Source organism: Talpa occidentalis, unplaced genomic scaffold (genome assembly GCF_014898055.3).
Source record: "Talpa occidentalis isolate TD23 unplaced genomic scaffold, MPIMG_talOcc4v2.1 talOcc4.14, whole genome shotgun sequence".
In the NCBI taxonomy this organism is placed as follows: domain Eukaryota; kingdom Metazoa; phylum Chordata; class Mammalia; order Eulipotyphla; family Talpidae; genus Talpa; species Talpa occidentalis.
In genome coordinates this window covers 86400924-86416405 of record NW_023601433.1, presented here as the reverse complement: position 1 = coordinate 86416405, position 15482 = coordinate 86400924, and the positions used below count along the sequence as shown (strand labels likewise).

Genomic DNA, 15482 nt, shown 5'->3' with positions numbered 1-15482 from the left:
TGCCAGGGTGTTTCCGGTGCTGTCAAGAACCAGGCAGCTTGGTGTTTTCCAGAGGCGGGAAGCCTGCTGGTCTCTCAGTCACGACTGCGCTTCATGCGCCGGGAGACGCTGGCTTCTTGGCTGGCAAGGCCAGAGGTGTGGTGGCCGCTGGACCTGAGCTCCTGACTACTCGGACTCCTAGACTTGTCTTCAGTCCTTGGCACCTCCTGCCCCAAGGGTTAGCGGTGAGCCCGCACCTCTGGTTTTATCCTTGGAAGCTGACCTTGCATCACACTCTCTGATTTGGCTCGAGGCTCTGAGAATCGCTCACCGGGGAGCATCTTCTCAGGGGCTCGAGGGCCAAGTTGGTAACAGGCCACGTGCTCTTCATTGGGGCAGAATCGGAAAGTGTCTCGGGCTCTGACGAGAGGGACACACCTTCCTGGGGCCTGTTCCTCAGGAAATATGTGCCATCTCTGTGCCTCCGGGTGGTGCCTTCGTCCTCAGGGGGTTGGCGTTCACTGAACCCCTCCAGGCTGAGTGGTCAGTTCCAGTGGACTGCGGGGGGTTCTCACCCCACTTCACCCACACATCACTGTGCTTGCGGTGCTCAGTGCCCAGGCTGGGTTGTGCAGGGGCCCTGCTGGCTCCCTGACCTTGGCTAGGTCACTCCAGCTCTAGCTCATTTGAGAAACTGCATCTCCCGCAGCGGCACTATTGGGGAGCTGGTGATGTCACATGTAAAAAGATGAACCCAGTAGCGGCGTGTGGCAAGTGCCCGCCTTCTGGCGCCCTCATCCTCATCCTGGCTGCCTGCCCTCCCCGCTTGTCTTTGGCCAGCTGCTTCATTTTCAGGCCCGTGGTCCCTTACGTGCGCCTCACAAATCCAAAGACTGAACACTGGTCTTTTTTTTTAGCTGCTGATCTGCCAGCAAGACCTGACCTGAATTGACATAGGGATGTGGTGGCTGATTTTTCTTCTTGAAGCCTTTTTGCTGGAGAACTCCTGTGTGCACAGCTAGGGGGCTCCCTAGCCCTCATTGGGCTTGGGGTGGGTAAGGACTGGTGCACTGGGCCTTGAGGAGGGGCTCCTTGTGCTGGAGCAGCCTCTTCCCAGGCAGCAGCTAGGGTGCCCTCCCCGGTGACAAGGCCACTGGCCAGGCTGCCACAGGGGTGGGCCCTGCTGCCTGTGTCTGGAGTGTCCAGTGCTCTTGGGAGTGACCAGGGCAGGGAACTGGGCGAGGAGGGCAGGACAGATGGGCCAGTGGAATTGGCCCAACACCTCCCTTTTCTCTCAAGTTCAGGGCAGTCGAACGGGCTAAAGCGCCATCATGGTGCTTCCCAAGGTGGCCTGTGGGGCAGAGGCCTTGCCTGCTGGGGCTGTTGGGAAAATAGATTTGAGGGCAGGATCCACTTGGGGCAGTAAAGGAGGGTGTGTGCTGAGGGGGTGGTGTACTCCCCCCCCCCCCGAAGCGTGTCGGTGGCGGTGACGCGTTGCTCCTGGGGGGAGGCTGTGTCGCCGTCCAGTCCCGGGCAGCCCCTGTGGTGTTGGGGTACAGTGTTTCTGGAAGGGGGCACCCTGCACTGCATGGTCATATGACTGCTCTTCTGGGCCAGGCTGGGAGTTAACGAGAGTCTGGAATTTGGCCGGGGCTCCCTGTGTGACGGCAGCTAGAACTGGAAAGGGGCTGGGCTGAAGAAGGGGCTTAAGCATTAGGTGTCAGTTGGGTCCGATGGCTTCAGAGTGAGCACGTCTCCTGCAGAGGGTGAACCATTTTCCCGCAAGGTCGGGTGATGCAGAAAGATTCTGCAGACGGACACCCTTGGCCCTCCTGCTTCTCCACTTTGCTCCTCAGTAGACAAGGGACCTCCTTAGGGCCCTCCGGGGGCTGGCCGCCAGGAGGTGGGGCCCTGAGGCCGGGCTGTGGCTAGCCGGCCCCACTGAGCATGTGGCACCTGCTGTGTTCCTCGCTGTCCCCTCACTGTGTTCCGACTGTCCCCCCAAGCCCCAGCTGAGAGCATTGGGAGCCCATGTGCAAGGAGCTCTCCGAGGATGAGGTTCCTTGGCGTCCTGACCGCATTCTTCTGGGGCTGCATGGTAGATCGAGCTGTCCTGCCTGCTGACCATCTTGCCGAAAAGTTGGGCACGAGACGCCCCTGCTGATGGCCTGTGCCCCCACCACAGGGGAGACCCTCACGGAAACAATGGTTGGCTGAGTGGCATGATGGGGCCTGCAGGAGGTGCCCCAGGCCAGGGCAGGGTGGCCAGGGAGGCTGCCTAAAGCCACAGCATGTCAGCCAGTCCTCGCGGGGTGAGCGGCTTTAGCCACGTGGCATGGGGAGGGGTCCATGCTCCCCTGGCAGAGGGAACAGAGGCTGACGGTGTGGCCTCGCAGGCCTCTCTGGAGAAACACAAATAGCTGGGCCTGGCTGAGGAGGGGGGCATCCTGCGCTGGCGCCTCTGGGCGCTTCCTGGGGCCGTCCTGACCAAGGACCCAGAACTGGGGGATGTATTCTCACAGCACTAGAGGCCAGAAACCTGACATCGGGGCTCCCTGCTCCCTCCGCAGGCTCTGGGGAGGGTCCTGCCTCGCCCCTTCCAGCTTCTTGTGTCTGCTGGCTGTCCTTGCTGTCCCGTCCCTGGGTGCGCTGGCCACGTGGCCGTCCTCGCCCGTGTTTACCTGTGCCGCTTGGGGGCCTGGTGCGGTCCCCTGCATACCGACCCCCCGCCCCCCGGTCCCGTTGGACCAGGGCCCACCCAGTCAGCCTTATTTTCATTTGATGACCTCAAGGCGGGTCCCATCCTGAGGTGCTGGGTTTAGGCTGCCACGCGTCTCCTGTTCGGTGCGGACAGCTCAACTCCTGGCCTCCACGGGGGTCTGGCTGCCACCCGCCCCCCTTTCACCAGCCTGTCTGTTCTCCTGCAGAACCGGGCAGTAGGTCGGCCCAAGGGCAAGCTGGGCCCGGCCTCCTCAGTGAAGTTGGCCGCCAACCGGACGACGGCGGGAGCTCGCCGGCGCCGGACGCGATGCCGCAAGTGCGAGGCCTGCCTGCGGACGGAGTGCGGAGAGTGCCACTTCTGCAAGGACATGAAGAAGTTCGGGGGCCCCGGGCGCATGAAGCAGAGCTGCATCATGAGGCAGTGCATTGCGGTGAGTGCAGCCCCGGGCGGAGGCGGCAGCTCTTCCTCCGCGCAGTCCATCCTCGCCCTCTGCTTAGAGAATGTTCTGGCTGCCGAAGCGCCAGGAGGTGCTCCCTGCCAGGAGGGGAGGCGCTGGGGCCAGTGCTGTGTTCAGATTGCAGACTGTCGGACGGGGTGCTCCCGCCGCGTGCGCGGGTCCTCTCTCTCGGGGGTCTGCTGGCCAAGGACTCCTTCCTCTGCCGAGCGACCCAGCACTTTGAAGTCTCCGCCGTTAAAGATGTCAGGCAGCCTGTCCTGCCTGTGACCTCACGGCCAGCATTTATGGCCCAGCGCATGAGGGTGCCGGGCCCTCCCTTCCTTCCTGTCCTGCCTTCAAAGTCAGAGGTCTGGGCGGAAGGTCAGTGCCCTCCTGAGGGGCTACCCCAGACCGAGACGGCTGATTTATAGGGTCTGGGCGAGGGGCCGCTGGCAACCCGGCCAGCGCCTACAGAAGCCTCCCCTCTGGCCTTGCCCCAGGAAAGGGCAGTGGACGCAGTTTCAGCAGCTTGGCACGGCCCTGGGGTCTGCCGGGCACCACCCCCGCGCACACCCACAGGCTCTGCCTTCCTTAGGGCGCTACTCCCAGGGCCCCAGGGTCCTCTCTGCTCCTGTGGGAAAGCAGGCTCAGCAGGAGAGACGGGATTCCTGGCCCCGGGAGCTCCTCCAAACCCTGCCTGGCATCCGGCTTCCCCGGTGGCGGCTGCTCCCCGTCAGGCCCAGGCACTTCCCCTTCCCCCGCCACACGCACCGCTTGCGTGGCTGTGTTGCCTTCTTTCTGGCTTTCTGTATCGTGGTCAGACGCAAACTATGAAATGTACCATCTTTGCCGTTTTTAACTGTTCAGAACAGTCGCATTATTTATGTGCTCATTGCTGTGCAAACCGATCTCTAGAACTTTCTCATCTTGCCAAACTGAAACTATATCCACTCGGCCGCTCCCCTTTCTCCTGCCCCCAGCCCCAGCAGCTGCCTTTCTGCTTTCCGTGTCTACCAGGATGACTATTCGATGGGTTTGTTTTTTCTACTTAAAATGTTTTTTTCTTCTTCTTTTTTTTTTCCTTTTTCCTTTGGTTTTGTTTTGAGCATGACGTTTCAGATGCTGTGGAATCCGGCAGTGCTTGTCCCTCTGTGACTGGTTTATTTCACTTAGCATCGTGCCCCCCGCGGCCACCCATGCTGTAGCCGGAGACAGGGTTTCCTTCTTTGTGAAGGCCGAGTAGTACTCCAGAGATGTGCACACCCGTCTGCTCTGCTGGTGCTCGGGTTGCCCCCGCCTCCTGGCTGCCGTGGAGCGTGCTGTGGCGGACGTGGCGGCGCCTCCTCGGTCCTTTCTGGATTCTTTTGGTCCAATACCCAGCAGTGAGATCGCTGTATCTGACGGGGGTTGTACTTAAAATTTTTCGAAGACTCTCCCTTCTGTTTCCCACAGAGGATGCTCCATTTCGCATCCCAGCAACAGTGCACAGGCATGCGAGCTTCCCCAGCCTCACCAACACTGGCTATTTTCTGTTGTTTTGGGTTTGATTGGGGTGGGGGGTGGCAGAAGGATAGTGGGGCTCTGCATGGGGACAGGGTGATAGCTCATTGGGTTTTGATTTGCGTTTCTCTGAAGGTGAGTGATGTTGAGCTTCTTACATTCATGGGCCACTTGCAAGTCTTTGGAGACGTCTGTTCAAACCCTTTGCCCATCTTAAATTGGATGGTTTTGGTCCTTGCGCATTCTGGGCATCAGCAGCTTATGTGGATGGTTGTAAACACCTTTTGCGGGTTGCCTTTGTGCTCTACCAACTATTTCCTTTGCCTTCTTTACATGTCACTGCTGTGTTTCTAACTGTTTCCTGTTCCTTAGGTGATTTTGATGGATTTCAGAGAAGTTGGGAGCTCCCAAATACAGCGTCTTGTCTGTTTGCACGCAGGGAGGTGCATTTTTCTGGAGCCAGGGTCTGTGGGACTCGTGTTCTGCTCGCATTTGAGACAGGTCATCTGTAGGGACTGCTGGTTTTTGACAAGTGTCGCCAAAAACTTGGCATGTGGCAGTGACCCAGGACTGGCTCTTCCTCGCAAGCCTGATTTTCTCTTCTACCCCTGGTGTCCCTGGCCCCCTTACAGGAACCTGTCTCTGCTCTCACCCGGCCGCTTCATGCCGATGCCTGGCCTGGTGCCTGCACAGCGAGTGTTGGGGGAAGGAAACTGACTTGTGTGTGTCTCCCCCTTGCCAGCCTGACGTTGTTTCTGGACTTGATAGCAAATGTCACCTTGGCCTGGCTCACAGACCTTTCTTGCCTTCTTCCGGCCGTTCTTCAGAGTTAGGAACCTTCCTGCCATGTTTGCCCCCGTCTGCCACATGCAGCCTGGCCTCATTTCTTTCTAGCCTCTTAGCTCTTCCCGGGGCCAGCCTTCCCTTTGCTCCCTCACCAGTAGGCATCCTCCACACTGTCACATCCCTTCCTGCCAGGCAGTGCCAGGCCCGGCTTCCCTCACTTGGCTCTCTGGCAGCTTTGCTTCTCCTCACCTGGCCAGTCTCCTGTCCCTGCCCCATCAGGGACCATCCCAGGCTGCCCCCTGCCCCCCAGTGCTCCCCACACAGCCCAGTCCGATCCCTGCAGCCAGGACATGTGTGTCAGCTCTTGCTTCTCTCTCCTTGTTCACAACAGTCTCTCCTCTTAGAGGACCCTTCTTACGGAAGCACCCCGATTCCATCTTGTGGGTCTACCAGACATCAGCCCCGCTGCCTCTGATGACACCTGCGTGCAGCTTCTCCATGTTTTCCTGCAACTCCAGTGCCATGTGCCATATATCTTCATTGCCCCAACCCCCCGGGTAGCTATTTCCACCTTACAGCTCCTTCTCTGTCACTTGCTTCTGGCTCGGGCAGGTGGCCCTTAAGCATTTGTCAAATAAATGATGGCTTTTACCTTCCACGTTCTATTTGATTTCAGCTGTTTGCACAGTTTTGCACAGACTTGCATGTATCAGTGGCGTGCATGGTCCCAGCTCACCTGACCTGCCTCTAACTTAGTTTAAAAGGTGTGTTTCCTTTGGACCCGGCTACATTGTCATGTGTAGTGTGAGTCTCCCGGCCGCATACTCGGGGCCTCGGCCTCGGCCTATACGCTTAAAAATCATAAGGATCCCGAAGAACTTTTTTATGTGGGCTATTTATTAATTTTGCTGTAATAATTGAAATCTATTTCACTTCATTTAAAAATAACAAACCCACTACATGTTAACAAAATGACATTATAATGAAAAGTCTGTCTTCCCAACCGAAAAAAGATGGGTGGGATGGATGGGGTTGTTAGATTATTTTTGTAATCTCTCACGTCTGCTTCCTTAGAAAGGACCCAGGGCTTTTTTTATCTGCTGCTGTGTTCGTGCTGTTGTGGGATGTTGTTCTGAAGGGTCCATAGGAGGAAAATCAGGGCTCACACAGGTTTGTGGTTGGAAAGGGGGAGGACTTTTAATAGCCTTTCAGAGCTTCTCCTGAGAGCCCCCAGAACTCAACAGGTTTCAGTTTCTTAAAGGTTAGTTGCAATCTGGAATTTGAAACTGTATCCATGAACTTTTCAAACTGTTACATTAAAATTCATTGGTCTTCTTGCCCTTTGAATAACTGCTTCGCTCCTGCTGAATTCTAGCCCCCAGCGCTGGTCATTTGGAAAATACTGGCTTGCAAGTTTTGTGGGTTCTTCAGATACTGGCACGTGGCATCACGTCATGTAGATGGAAAAAGTTCTGTGTTAACATCATTAGCCAGCTCGTCAGAAAAGTCTTTCTTGGGAAGCTGCCCAGCTTGTGGTGGCTAATATAAGTTTTCCAAAATTCTGATTTTCCACTTGAAAACTCGAATTTTATCATTGGCAACAAATGCTGCCACTTATTTTTCTGCAAGTGACAGACTTTCATCTTTGACAAGACATGCTGGGACTCATGGGTTAGTTTTTTTGGTTTTGTTTTTTAAATCAGCCACTTCTTCAAGCACAAATGATGTCCCTGGAGAAGGGGCTGGCTCAGCTCATGGCGTAGCAGCCACATCCTCGCCTTCCATGGCCTCGGCCTCGGCCATGGGGGAAGTTCTTATGTCACACGGAATATTAAAGGCTGGATACTCACGGTCAGCATTTCTATAAAATTTGTCATGTTTGCTGTTTCATCAAAGACTTCACACGTGGGTGTGAGGCCAGCACCAGCCTGGAGCCCCTGCCCTGTCGGGCTCCATGTCAGCACAGTGGGTGAGGCCGGCAGTTGCATTCCCCAGAAGGTGGGCCTCTCAGGCCTCCCTGGAAGGCCTCGGGGACCCTGGAGCCCAGGCACCCTGCTCTACAGTGAGGTGCAGCCTCGATCCTCACAGAGGTGGGCTGTGCTCACGCCACCTCCTTCAGATCTTTCCTCAAGTGAGGTCTCCCTGACTCCACACTACAGATCTGCCCCCTTCCAGCCTGCACCCCAGACCCTGGCCCTTGATGCTTTCCCTGTCCCCCCTCATCGTCATCATGTGACTTTGTTGTTTCTGATGCGTCTCCCTCCCTCTGCCCCCATCTCAGGGTGACGGGTTTGTGTCTGTCTCAGTGATTGCTCTCTCCCCGCGCGCAAGCGGTGCGCGGCTCGCACGGGTGGTGCTGCACGTATGAGAGAGTGAACGAGTGAATGATGGGCGGTGCCTAGGCTGGTCTGCCGGCCTCTCCCAGGCCTGCTCACTCGCCTGTGCTGTCCCGCTCTGCAGCCAGTGCTGCCCCACACCGCCGTGTGCCTGGTGTGCGGCGAGGCGGGGAAGGAGGACACGGTGGAGGAGGAGGAAGGCAAGTTCAACCTCATGCTCATGGAGTGCTCCATCTGCAACGAGATCATCCACCCTGGATGCCTTAAGGTGAGCAGCCCCTGGGGCTCTGACTCCACCACCCACCCGGGCGGAGGCTCCCCGGGCCTCTGGGGGTGCTACGTGGGAGATGCTTAGGTTCCTCGTCTGGAGGACCCCCGGGCCTGGGGGAGTCAGTGTGTCAGGAGCTTGGGCCCTTCCACGCATGCCTTTGAGGGAATGAGCACACCCTTCCAACACCTCACAACCACAGAGGGCCGAGTCCCAGCCTACACAAACCGCTGTCTTGCACTCTACAGCAGCTGCTGGCTGGGCTGCTGGCTGGTGTCTTGGCTTGGGGCTTCTGGGAGGACAGGGCTTGGGTGGGGCGGGTCTCTGACAGCGATGGTGCTTTCCCATTCCTGTGTGCTGGAAACCTGTTCCCTTGGTGTGCCCAGGGCAGGGCAGGGGACCTCTGGGTTGGGCCTGCCTGGCGTGGGTGACAGGGTACACCTTTGAGGAAGAGATGGCTCTGGGCCGGCACACAGCCTCCGTCCCAGGAGAAGGTGCTCATAAGGTGCTCATATCTGCCGCCTCCGTGCCAGCCCAGGTGGCTCTGTGGCTTAGAGGTTAGCACAGACCCGCCCCAAGTGACACCTCGGCTCTCAGGCTGCCTCGCCGTGGCAGTAATGGGGGTTGTTTGGATGCACATGCTCCCACACACACTCCGGAGGGCGTGCTGTGATTCTCCCCTGACTTCAGAAGCCAGACTGTGGTGTTAATCTCCTGGTGACGTGCTGCCGCAGAGCAGAGGCTGCAGGGGCAGGGCCGGGCACATCTGCCTTGCTCACGCCCAGCACCCAGGACAGGCTCCTGAACAATTTATTGGGAGCTTTCCGTGCGCCCAGCCCTGGGCTAATTACTTAGCTCGCCCTGTGGGAGTCTCACAGGACTCTGGGAACCTGCTCTGCCGTCTCAGACGAGCCCTGGCCCACAGAGGTGCAGCAGGTTCCCAGGATCGGGGTTGAACCCTGCCCTGAACACCCAGAGCCACCTGTCCTAACCGTTCTTGTTTTCTTTGGACCAAAGAGGGCACAGCGATGGCACCGCGAAGGGGGTGTGTGCCTGGCAGCCCGGGCTGTCGGGTCCCCTCCCCGCGTGCTGAGGCGCTGTGTCCCTCGCAGATTAAGGAGTCGGAGGGCGTGGTCAATGATGAGCTTCCCAACTGCTGGGAGTGTCCGAAGTGCAACCACGCCGGCAAGACCGGGAAAGTGAGTGCCGCCCTCCGCGGGGTCAGCGGGGAGGAGGGCGCCGGCTGGCCGAGGGCGCCGGCCCGGCGGGGTGCCGCGGTATACAGTGCGCTCTTGCTTCTCTCTTTTTGGCCTACAAGCAAAAGCGTGGCCCTGGCTTCAAGTATGCCTCCAACCTGCCGGGCTCGCTGCTCAAGGAGCAGAAGATGAACCGCGACAACAAGGACGGGCAGGAGCCGGCCAAGCGGAGGAGCGAGTGTGAGGAGGCGCCCCGGCGCAGGTCGGACGAGCACCCCAAGAAGGTGCCCCCCGACGGCATCCTGCGCCGAAAGTCGGACGATGGGCACCTGCGGCGGAAGCGGAAATACGAGAAGCCGCAAGAGCTGATTGGACGCAAGCGAGTACGGCCCGGGGCGGGGGGCGCAGGCTGGGGGGCCGGCGGGGGTCGGCGGGGGGCCGGGCGGGGGCGGGGCCCGGGGTCCCGGCCTCGAGCTGCCCGGAGCAGGTCACTTGAATCCCGAGAGCCCGGCCCAAAAGCAAGGAGGGGGCGCGCCTGCGAGTCACTCCTCTTCCCACCCCTTTAGGCCTCGACGCTTCAAACGTCCCCCGGTTCCTCCTCTCACCTCTCGCCGAGGCCCCCTCTAGGCAGCAGCCTCAGCCCCTGGTGGAGATCCAGTCTCACTTACTTCCAGCAGCAGGTGCTCCCGCGCCCCGCCCCAGGCCCCGGGGTCCGTCCCGGCCCCGCGCCGCCCCTGGCCCTCGGAGCCCTCGCGCGGCCGCGCTCAGGCGCCTGCTCGCCGGCAGCCCGGCCCCTGCCCGGCCCGGCCCGGCCGCCCACCGCCCTTCGGCGGAGCCGGGGCAGCTTCCCGGCCGCCGCGGGCAGGGCGGGCCCGGAGCTCGGAGCCCGGAGCCCGGCCCCGCCTGCCTGCCCTGCGCGCGGCGGCCACGAGGGGGCGCCCGGCCGTCTCCGCCCGGCCGGCCGGGGCCAGGCAGGCCCAGGGCGAGGGCTCGCGGGCCGCCCGGGCCGGCTCCCAGGGCCCAGCCGGGCCCGAACCGGCCGCGGCACATCTCGGGGGAGGGCGGGAGGGCCGCTGGGGGAGGCCATTTGGCCGCACGCCTCCACCCCAGCCCCTTCCTCAAAGGCAGCAGGCAGGGCCCGCTCAGGAGCCGCAGGGCGCGCGCTCACCTGCAGCCCCCGCTGAGCGCTGTGCCGCCGGGCCGGGCTGGGCTGGGCTGGCGGGGCCCGCGCCCGCCGACCCCGGAGCAAGCCCTGCCTCCTTTCTCTCCCGTGACAGCTCAAGCCTGGCAAAGAAGATAAGCTTTTCAGGAAAAAGGTACCGTCTTCCCCTCGCCTCGCCCCGGCCCGGCCCGGGTGGGCACCTCCCCACGGCCCGGGCCTGCCCCCTCACTGCGCCCTCCCCCGCAGCGGCGCTCCTGGAAGAACGCGGAGGACCGGATGGCGCTCGCCAAGCCCCTCCGGCGCTTCAAGCAAGAGCCCGAAGATGATCTGCCCGAGGCCCCCCCAAAGACCCGGGAGAGCGACCACTCCCGCTCCAGCTCCCCCACGGCGGGCCCCAGCACCGAGGGCGCCGAGGGCCCCGAGGAGAAGAAGAAGGTCAAGATGCGCCGGAAGAGGCGGCTCCCCAACAAGGAGCTGAGCAAGGAGCTGAGCAAGGAGCTCAACCAGGAGATCCAGAAGACGGAGAGCAGCCTGGCCAACGAGAACCACCAGCCCATCAAGTCGGAGCCCGAGAGCGACGAGGAGCCCAAGCGGCCCCTGGGCCTCTGCGAGCGCCCCCACCGCTTCAGCAAGGGGCTCAACGGCACCCCCCGGGAGCTGCGGCACCAGCTGGGGCCCGGCCTGCGGAGCCCGCCCCGCGTCATCTCCCGGCCCCCTCCCTCCGTGTCCCCGCCCAAGTGCATCCAGATGGAGCGACACGTGATCCGGCCGCCCCCCATCAGCCCCCCGCCTGACTCGCTGCCCCTGGATGACGGGGCAGCCCACGTCATGCACCGGGAGGTGTGGATGGCCGTCTTCAGCTACCTCAGCCACCAAGACCTGTGCGTCTGCATGCGGGTCTGCAGGACCTGGAACCGCTGGTGAGGGGCGGTGGCCCCGTGGCACCGGGGAGGCCGCCAGGGGCAGCCCGTGGGGCTCTGGGCTTGGGCTAGACCAAGGAGGTGCCCTGTGCGGTGGGCATTTGCATCACTCCTGAAGGCCTTACCCTCTGGAGCCGGGACAGCTGAATTGGGCCCCTTGAGCGCAGGCGGGCCCAGCAGTGCAGTCATTGTGGTCCTGTCAGAAGGGCAGCCCTTGTCTGTACAGGGGTGGCCTGCGGGAAGTGGTTACTGCGCTTAGCCGCGCTCCGCTGTTCCATGGCCCTCTGGCCTTGGCCGAGTCACTGAATGGGCGCGAGGCCTGGAGTGCAAAGCCCCCAGCGAGGTCCTGACAGAGGCCTGGATATTCAATGAGGCAAGTTAGGAGTTAAATGGCAGGATCCCAAGGGTGAGATCAAGGAGCCTCCCCTGAAGTAGGTAGGTGGTGGGTGTAGCCACAGCTCTTCAGGGGGCTCCTAACTCTTGACAGCGCCCCTTCTGCCGGGCCTACCCCTAGGTGCTGCGATAAGCGGTTATGGACCCGCATCGACCTGAACCACTGCAAGTCCATCACGCCCCTGATGCTGAGCGGCATCATCCGGCGGCAGCCCGTCTCCCTGGACCTCAGCTGGACCAATATCTCCAAGAAGCAGCTGAGCTGGCTCATCAACCGGCTGCCTGGTGAGCACCGGGCCACGGCCCCGAGTGTGCACTAGTGAGGGCTCGGGGCATCACCTGACCCGCCGCTCCCTTCTCTGCCCCCAGGGCTCCGAGACTTGGTGCTGTCGGGCTGCTCGTGGATCGCAGTCTCAGCCCTCTGCAGCTCCAGCTGCCCGCTGCTCCGGACCCTGGATGTCCAGTGGGTGGAAGGACTAAAGGACGCCCAGATGCGGGACCTCTTGTCCCCACCCACAGATAACAGGCCGGGTGAGTGAGCGGGGTGCTCGGGCTTCCACCACCCGCTCCCCCTGGGCGCATCCTCAGGCCTCCTGGCCTCCGCCTGTCTCCAAAGGACGCGAGAGGCCCCGGCCGCCACGCTCTGCCAGTGTCGGCGCGGAGGGGCTGCGTGGGCTCTGCGTGCCTTTGACTTTCCTCTCTTGGTTTGCCCTCCGTTGGCCTCAAGCCTCCGGGAGCATTTGGGTCAGTTTGGTTGGATGGGAATTCACAAGGGGGGCCACTGAGGTCAGTTGTGGGGGCCACGCTCCTCGCCAGCTCACATAGACGGGAAACCGTGGTGATCCAGACTGGGCTTCTGTCGGCCGAGGGTGGCCGGGTGAGATGTGGGCTCAGTGATTCTCTGTCTTCGGATTTTTTGAGAATCTAGAAGTGTAAAAATGTGATGTGGAACCTTCCGATTTTTAAATATCAGAACTAGCGCTGGCCTGTGGGGGCGGGGGGCACTCAATGGCTGGACGAGGCCTGAGTGCCCGTCCCAGGCACTGGAGCGCCCTCTCCCCTGCCCCGCAGGTCAGATGGACAATCGGAGCAAGCTCCGGAACATCGTGGAGCTGCGGCTGGCGGGCTTGGACATCACGGACGCCTCTCTGCGGCTCATCATACGCCACATGCCCCTGCTCTCCAAGCTCCACCTCAGTTACTGTAACCACGTCACTGACCAGTCCATCAACCTGCTCACCGCTGTGGGCACCACCACCCGGGACTCCTTAACTGAAATCAACCTGTCAGGTCAGTCAGGCGGCCAGCATCGGGGGGCTGGGGGTTCCACGCTGGGCGATACTTGCGTGTCCGTGGTTATGTTGCCATGTTGGGTGTGAGGACACGCGTGACCCTGCCCTCGAGAACGCCATTTGGGGGAAATACTTGAGGGATTAGATTAAGGGGGGTCCCATTGCGAAAACAGATGTTATCTTTGAAGCGTCTCTATCAGTGTCTTGCCACTTTGCCCCAGTTCATGAAGATCAGGTTCTGTTCGCCTTGTCTGAAACGTGCGTCTTGGGACTGGTGAGTGTCTGTGCAGAGATTCCAGAGTCACCCCTGCGACTCTGAAAGGGGTGACTAGCGTGGCGGCAGTCAGGCCTTTGGTGACGGCGGGGTGGACCATACTGCCTTGCGCCACCTGTCTGGCGCGGACCGTGCTAGTGTGGAGACGGCACAGGCGCCTGTGCGTCCTGCGGGCTGCCCTCAGGCCTTTATTCCCACTCGGCGGGAAAGTGAAAGTGCGGTGCTGGTTGCTGGTGACAAGGGTCACTCATCTGCCCCGGGCCGAGCCCCGGTTGGCTGAAAAGAGGATGGCAGAAGCCAAGTACAAATCGACACACACTTGTAGACTGTCACAGGGTGAAGGCGCGGCGGATTCCGAGTTCTGAATTTGCTCCCCCAGCCCCTCCTCGCACGCTGGCCTCGCACAGGGCGCAGGGAAGCGTCTCGTGCCTGTGCCTGTGCCTGCGCCTGCGCCTGCATGAGCAAAGGTCCCTAAGATGACCTTCAGATGTTCTCACCGCACCCAGCGCTCCCTGGAACGCAGCTGGGGATGAGCAGATAGGTGCTCAGTGACGCCCCTGGAGGTTTTCAGCAGCGGGACAGTAGAGGGGAGAGCGACTTACAAGCTTACTTGGTGTCGTTGCTCCTGTCTCTGTAGAGCAGGAGAGGCGGGAGACCCGTTGCGGGGAGAGGCTGACACAGAAAGAGGCGACGTGTGGGATGATTGTCAGTGACTCACTGGGAACAGTCTGCATGGTTGCTACATTAACGTTCGAAGAGCTCCACTCAGCAAGTACAGCTTTCCTAGGGCTTCAGGGGCTCCTTGCAGGCCCCAGGAGCTTGAGGGGTGCTCGAGCTCCGCGCTTCCACCACCTCACATTGCTTTCTCTTCCCCGCAGACTGCAATAAGGTTACTGATCAGTGCCTGTCCTTCTTCAAACGCTGTGGCAATATCTGTCATATAGACCTGAGGTACTGCAAGCAAGTCACCAAGGAAGGCTGTGAGCAGTTCATAGCCGAAATGTCTGTGAGTGTCCAGTTTGGACAAGTGGAAGAAAAACTCCTGCAGAAACTGAGTTAGTCCAAGGACAAGTATGTAAATACTGGGGGGGGGGGGGGGGCGGGGCGATGTGGCGGGGAAGGCAAAAGACTTTACCAAAACTAGGGTTTTATTTTCAATTTGGAACTTGGAACAACAGACCACAGAATGATTCCATTTTGCAAGTCTTGCCGGGGGAGACGCAGTTTCATCACCTGTTTCGGGCGTGAGTGAGCCGGACGCTTTCCTGTGCTCTCTCTGGTTGTAACTGCACTGCTTTCTGGACCATTTCTAAGGAGGCCTTTACCAAGAAGACATTCCTGTTGGAGAGGAAGGTGGACTCGGGAGAAATTCTCTTATTGGAGCACGAGCTTAGGAGTTTTGTTGGCGGTGGTGTTTTCGTTTTGGACACCTCGTTCCTTGCAAGGCCAGGGTTTTCGGTGTCGACATACAGTGGACCACACACCACATCTGCTGCCCTTGACTTATATTTTTCTTTGGTTTTGTTACATCTTACATTATGCAGAACTATTTTTGTACAAATTGTTTAAAATGTTATTTATGCAAGGTTTGAATGCATACCAGTGTTTTTATTATTTTGAGATTGCCAACTTTCCTGATTTCCTTGAGATCGGAGAGAACTTAACCTGTACTTCATTGACACAAGTAGTCCATCTGCACACGTGCCCAGATCTGACAAAACAGGCGAAGGCCTTCCAGTTAAAAGCATGTTTAGCCGGAAGTTGCAAGTCTGCTTTGTACGTCAAGAAGTTACCTAAGCATGTTGTGGATATATGTAAATTATAGTCAAAGTAAGACACTGCGCCAAGTTTCCTCTGTATAGAGTTCACCTTTTTCTCAGTTTCAAAATTCAGACATCAGTCTTTGCACTCAGGAGGGTTTTGCTCCAGCATGAGCTCTTGTACTCGACATAGATCTAATTTATACAGTGAGTCAAGAAGTAGAATAAATGATCCAACATAGCCTTTTCCTGTTTTCCTCTCCTTCGGAGTGTAAGTTGAGTTCCTGTTTAAGGTTTAAAACATGGCTATTTCCTAGTTGTAAAGTTCTGCATTCATAAGTGCCATTGTTGTAAGGCGTTGTTTTCCTAGACCTTCCCTGATGTGATTTTACCTTTGTTGAATTTGTATAAACAATTGTACAAAAAAAAAAAAAATCACTCTTGGATTTTGAGGGTTT

The 15482-nt window shown here is 59.3% G+C and overlaps 1 protein-coding gene across 15 annotated transcripts in view; it reads left to right on the top strand.

The window, feature by feature from the left end:
• The window catches only part of KDM2B (lysine demethylase 2B), a 108084-nt gene that overhangs the window by 85962 nt on the left and 6640 nt on the right, over positions 1–15482 (top strand). For 6 of the 15 annotated variants that reach the window (XR_008551891.1, XR_008551889.1, XM_054695366.1 and 3 more), the window contains exons 13-23: positions 2907–3131; positions 7884–8027; positions 9140–9227; positions 9338–9606; positions 9790–9903; positions 10501–10539; positions 10632–11305; positions 11820–11983; positions 12068–12229; positions 12770–12988; positions 14143–14335. Coding sequence is in view for 13 of the 15 variants with exons in the window: in XM_054695366.1 (XP_054551341.1) it covers positions 2907–3131; positions 7884–8027; positions 9140–9227; positions 9338–9606; positions 9790–9903; positions 10501–10539; positions 10632–11305; positions 11820–11983; positions 12068–12229; positions 12770–12988; positions 14143–14324 (2280 nt within the window). In the remaining 2 variants the exon portion in view is untranslated. Of the gene's footprint in view, positions 1–2906; positions 3132–7883; positions 8028–9139; positions 9228–9337; positions 9607–9789; positions 9904–10500; positions 10540–10631; positions 11306–11819; positions 11984–12067; positions 12230–12769; positions 12989–14142; positions 14336–14442; positions 15471–15482 lie in introns of those variants that run through there. The other 9 variants (XM_054695363.1, XM_054695375.1, XM_054695374.1 and 6 more) reach the window with 5 other exon arrangements.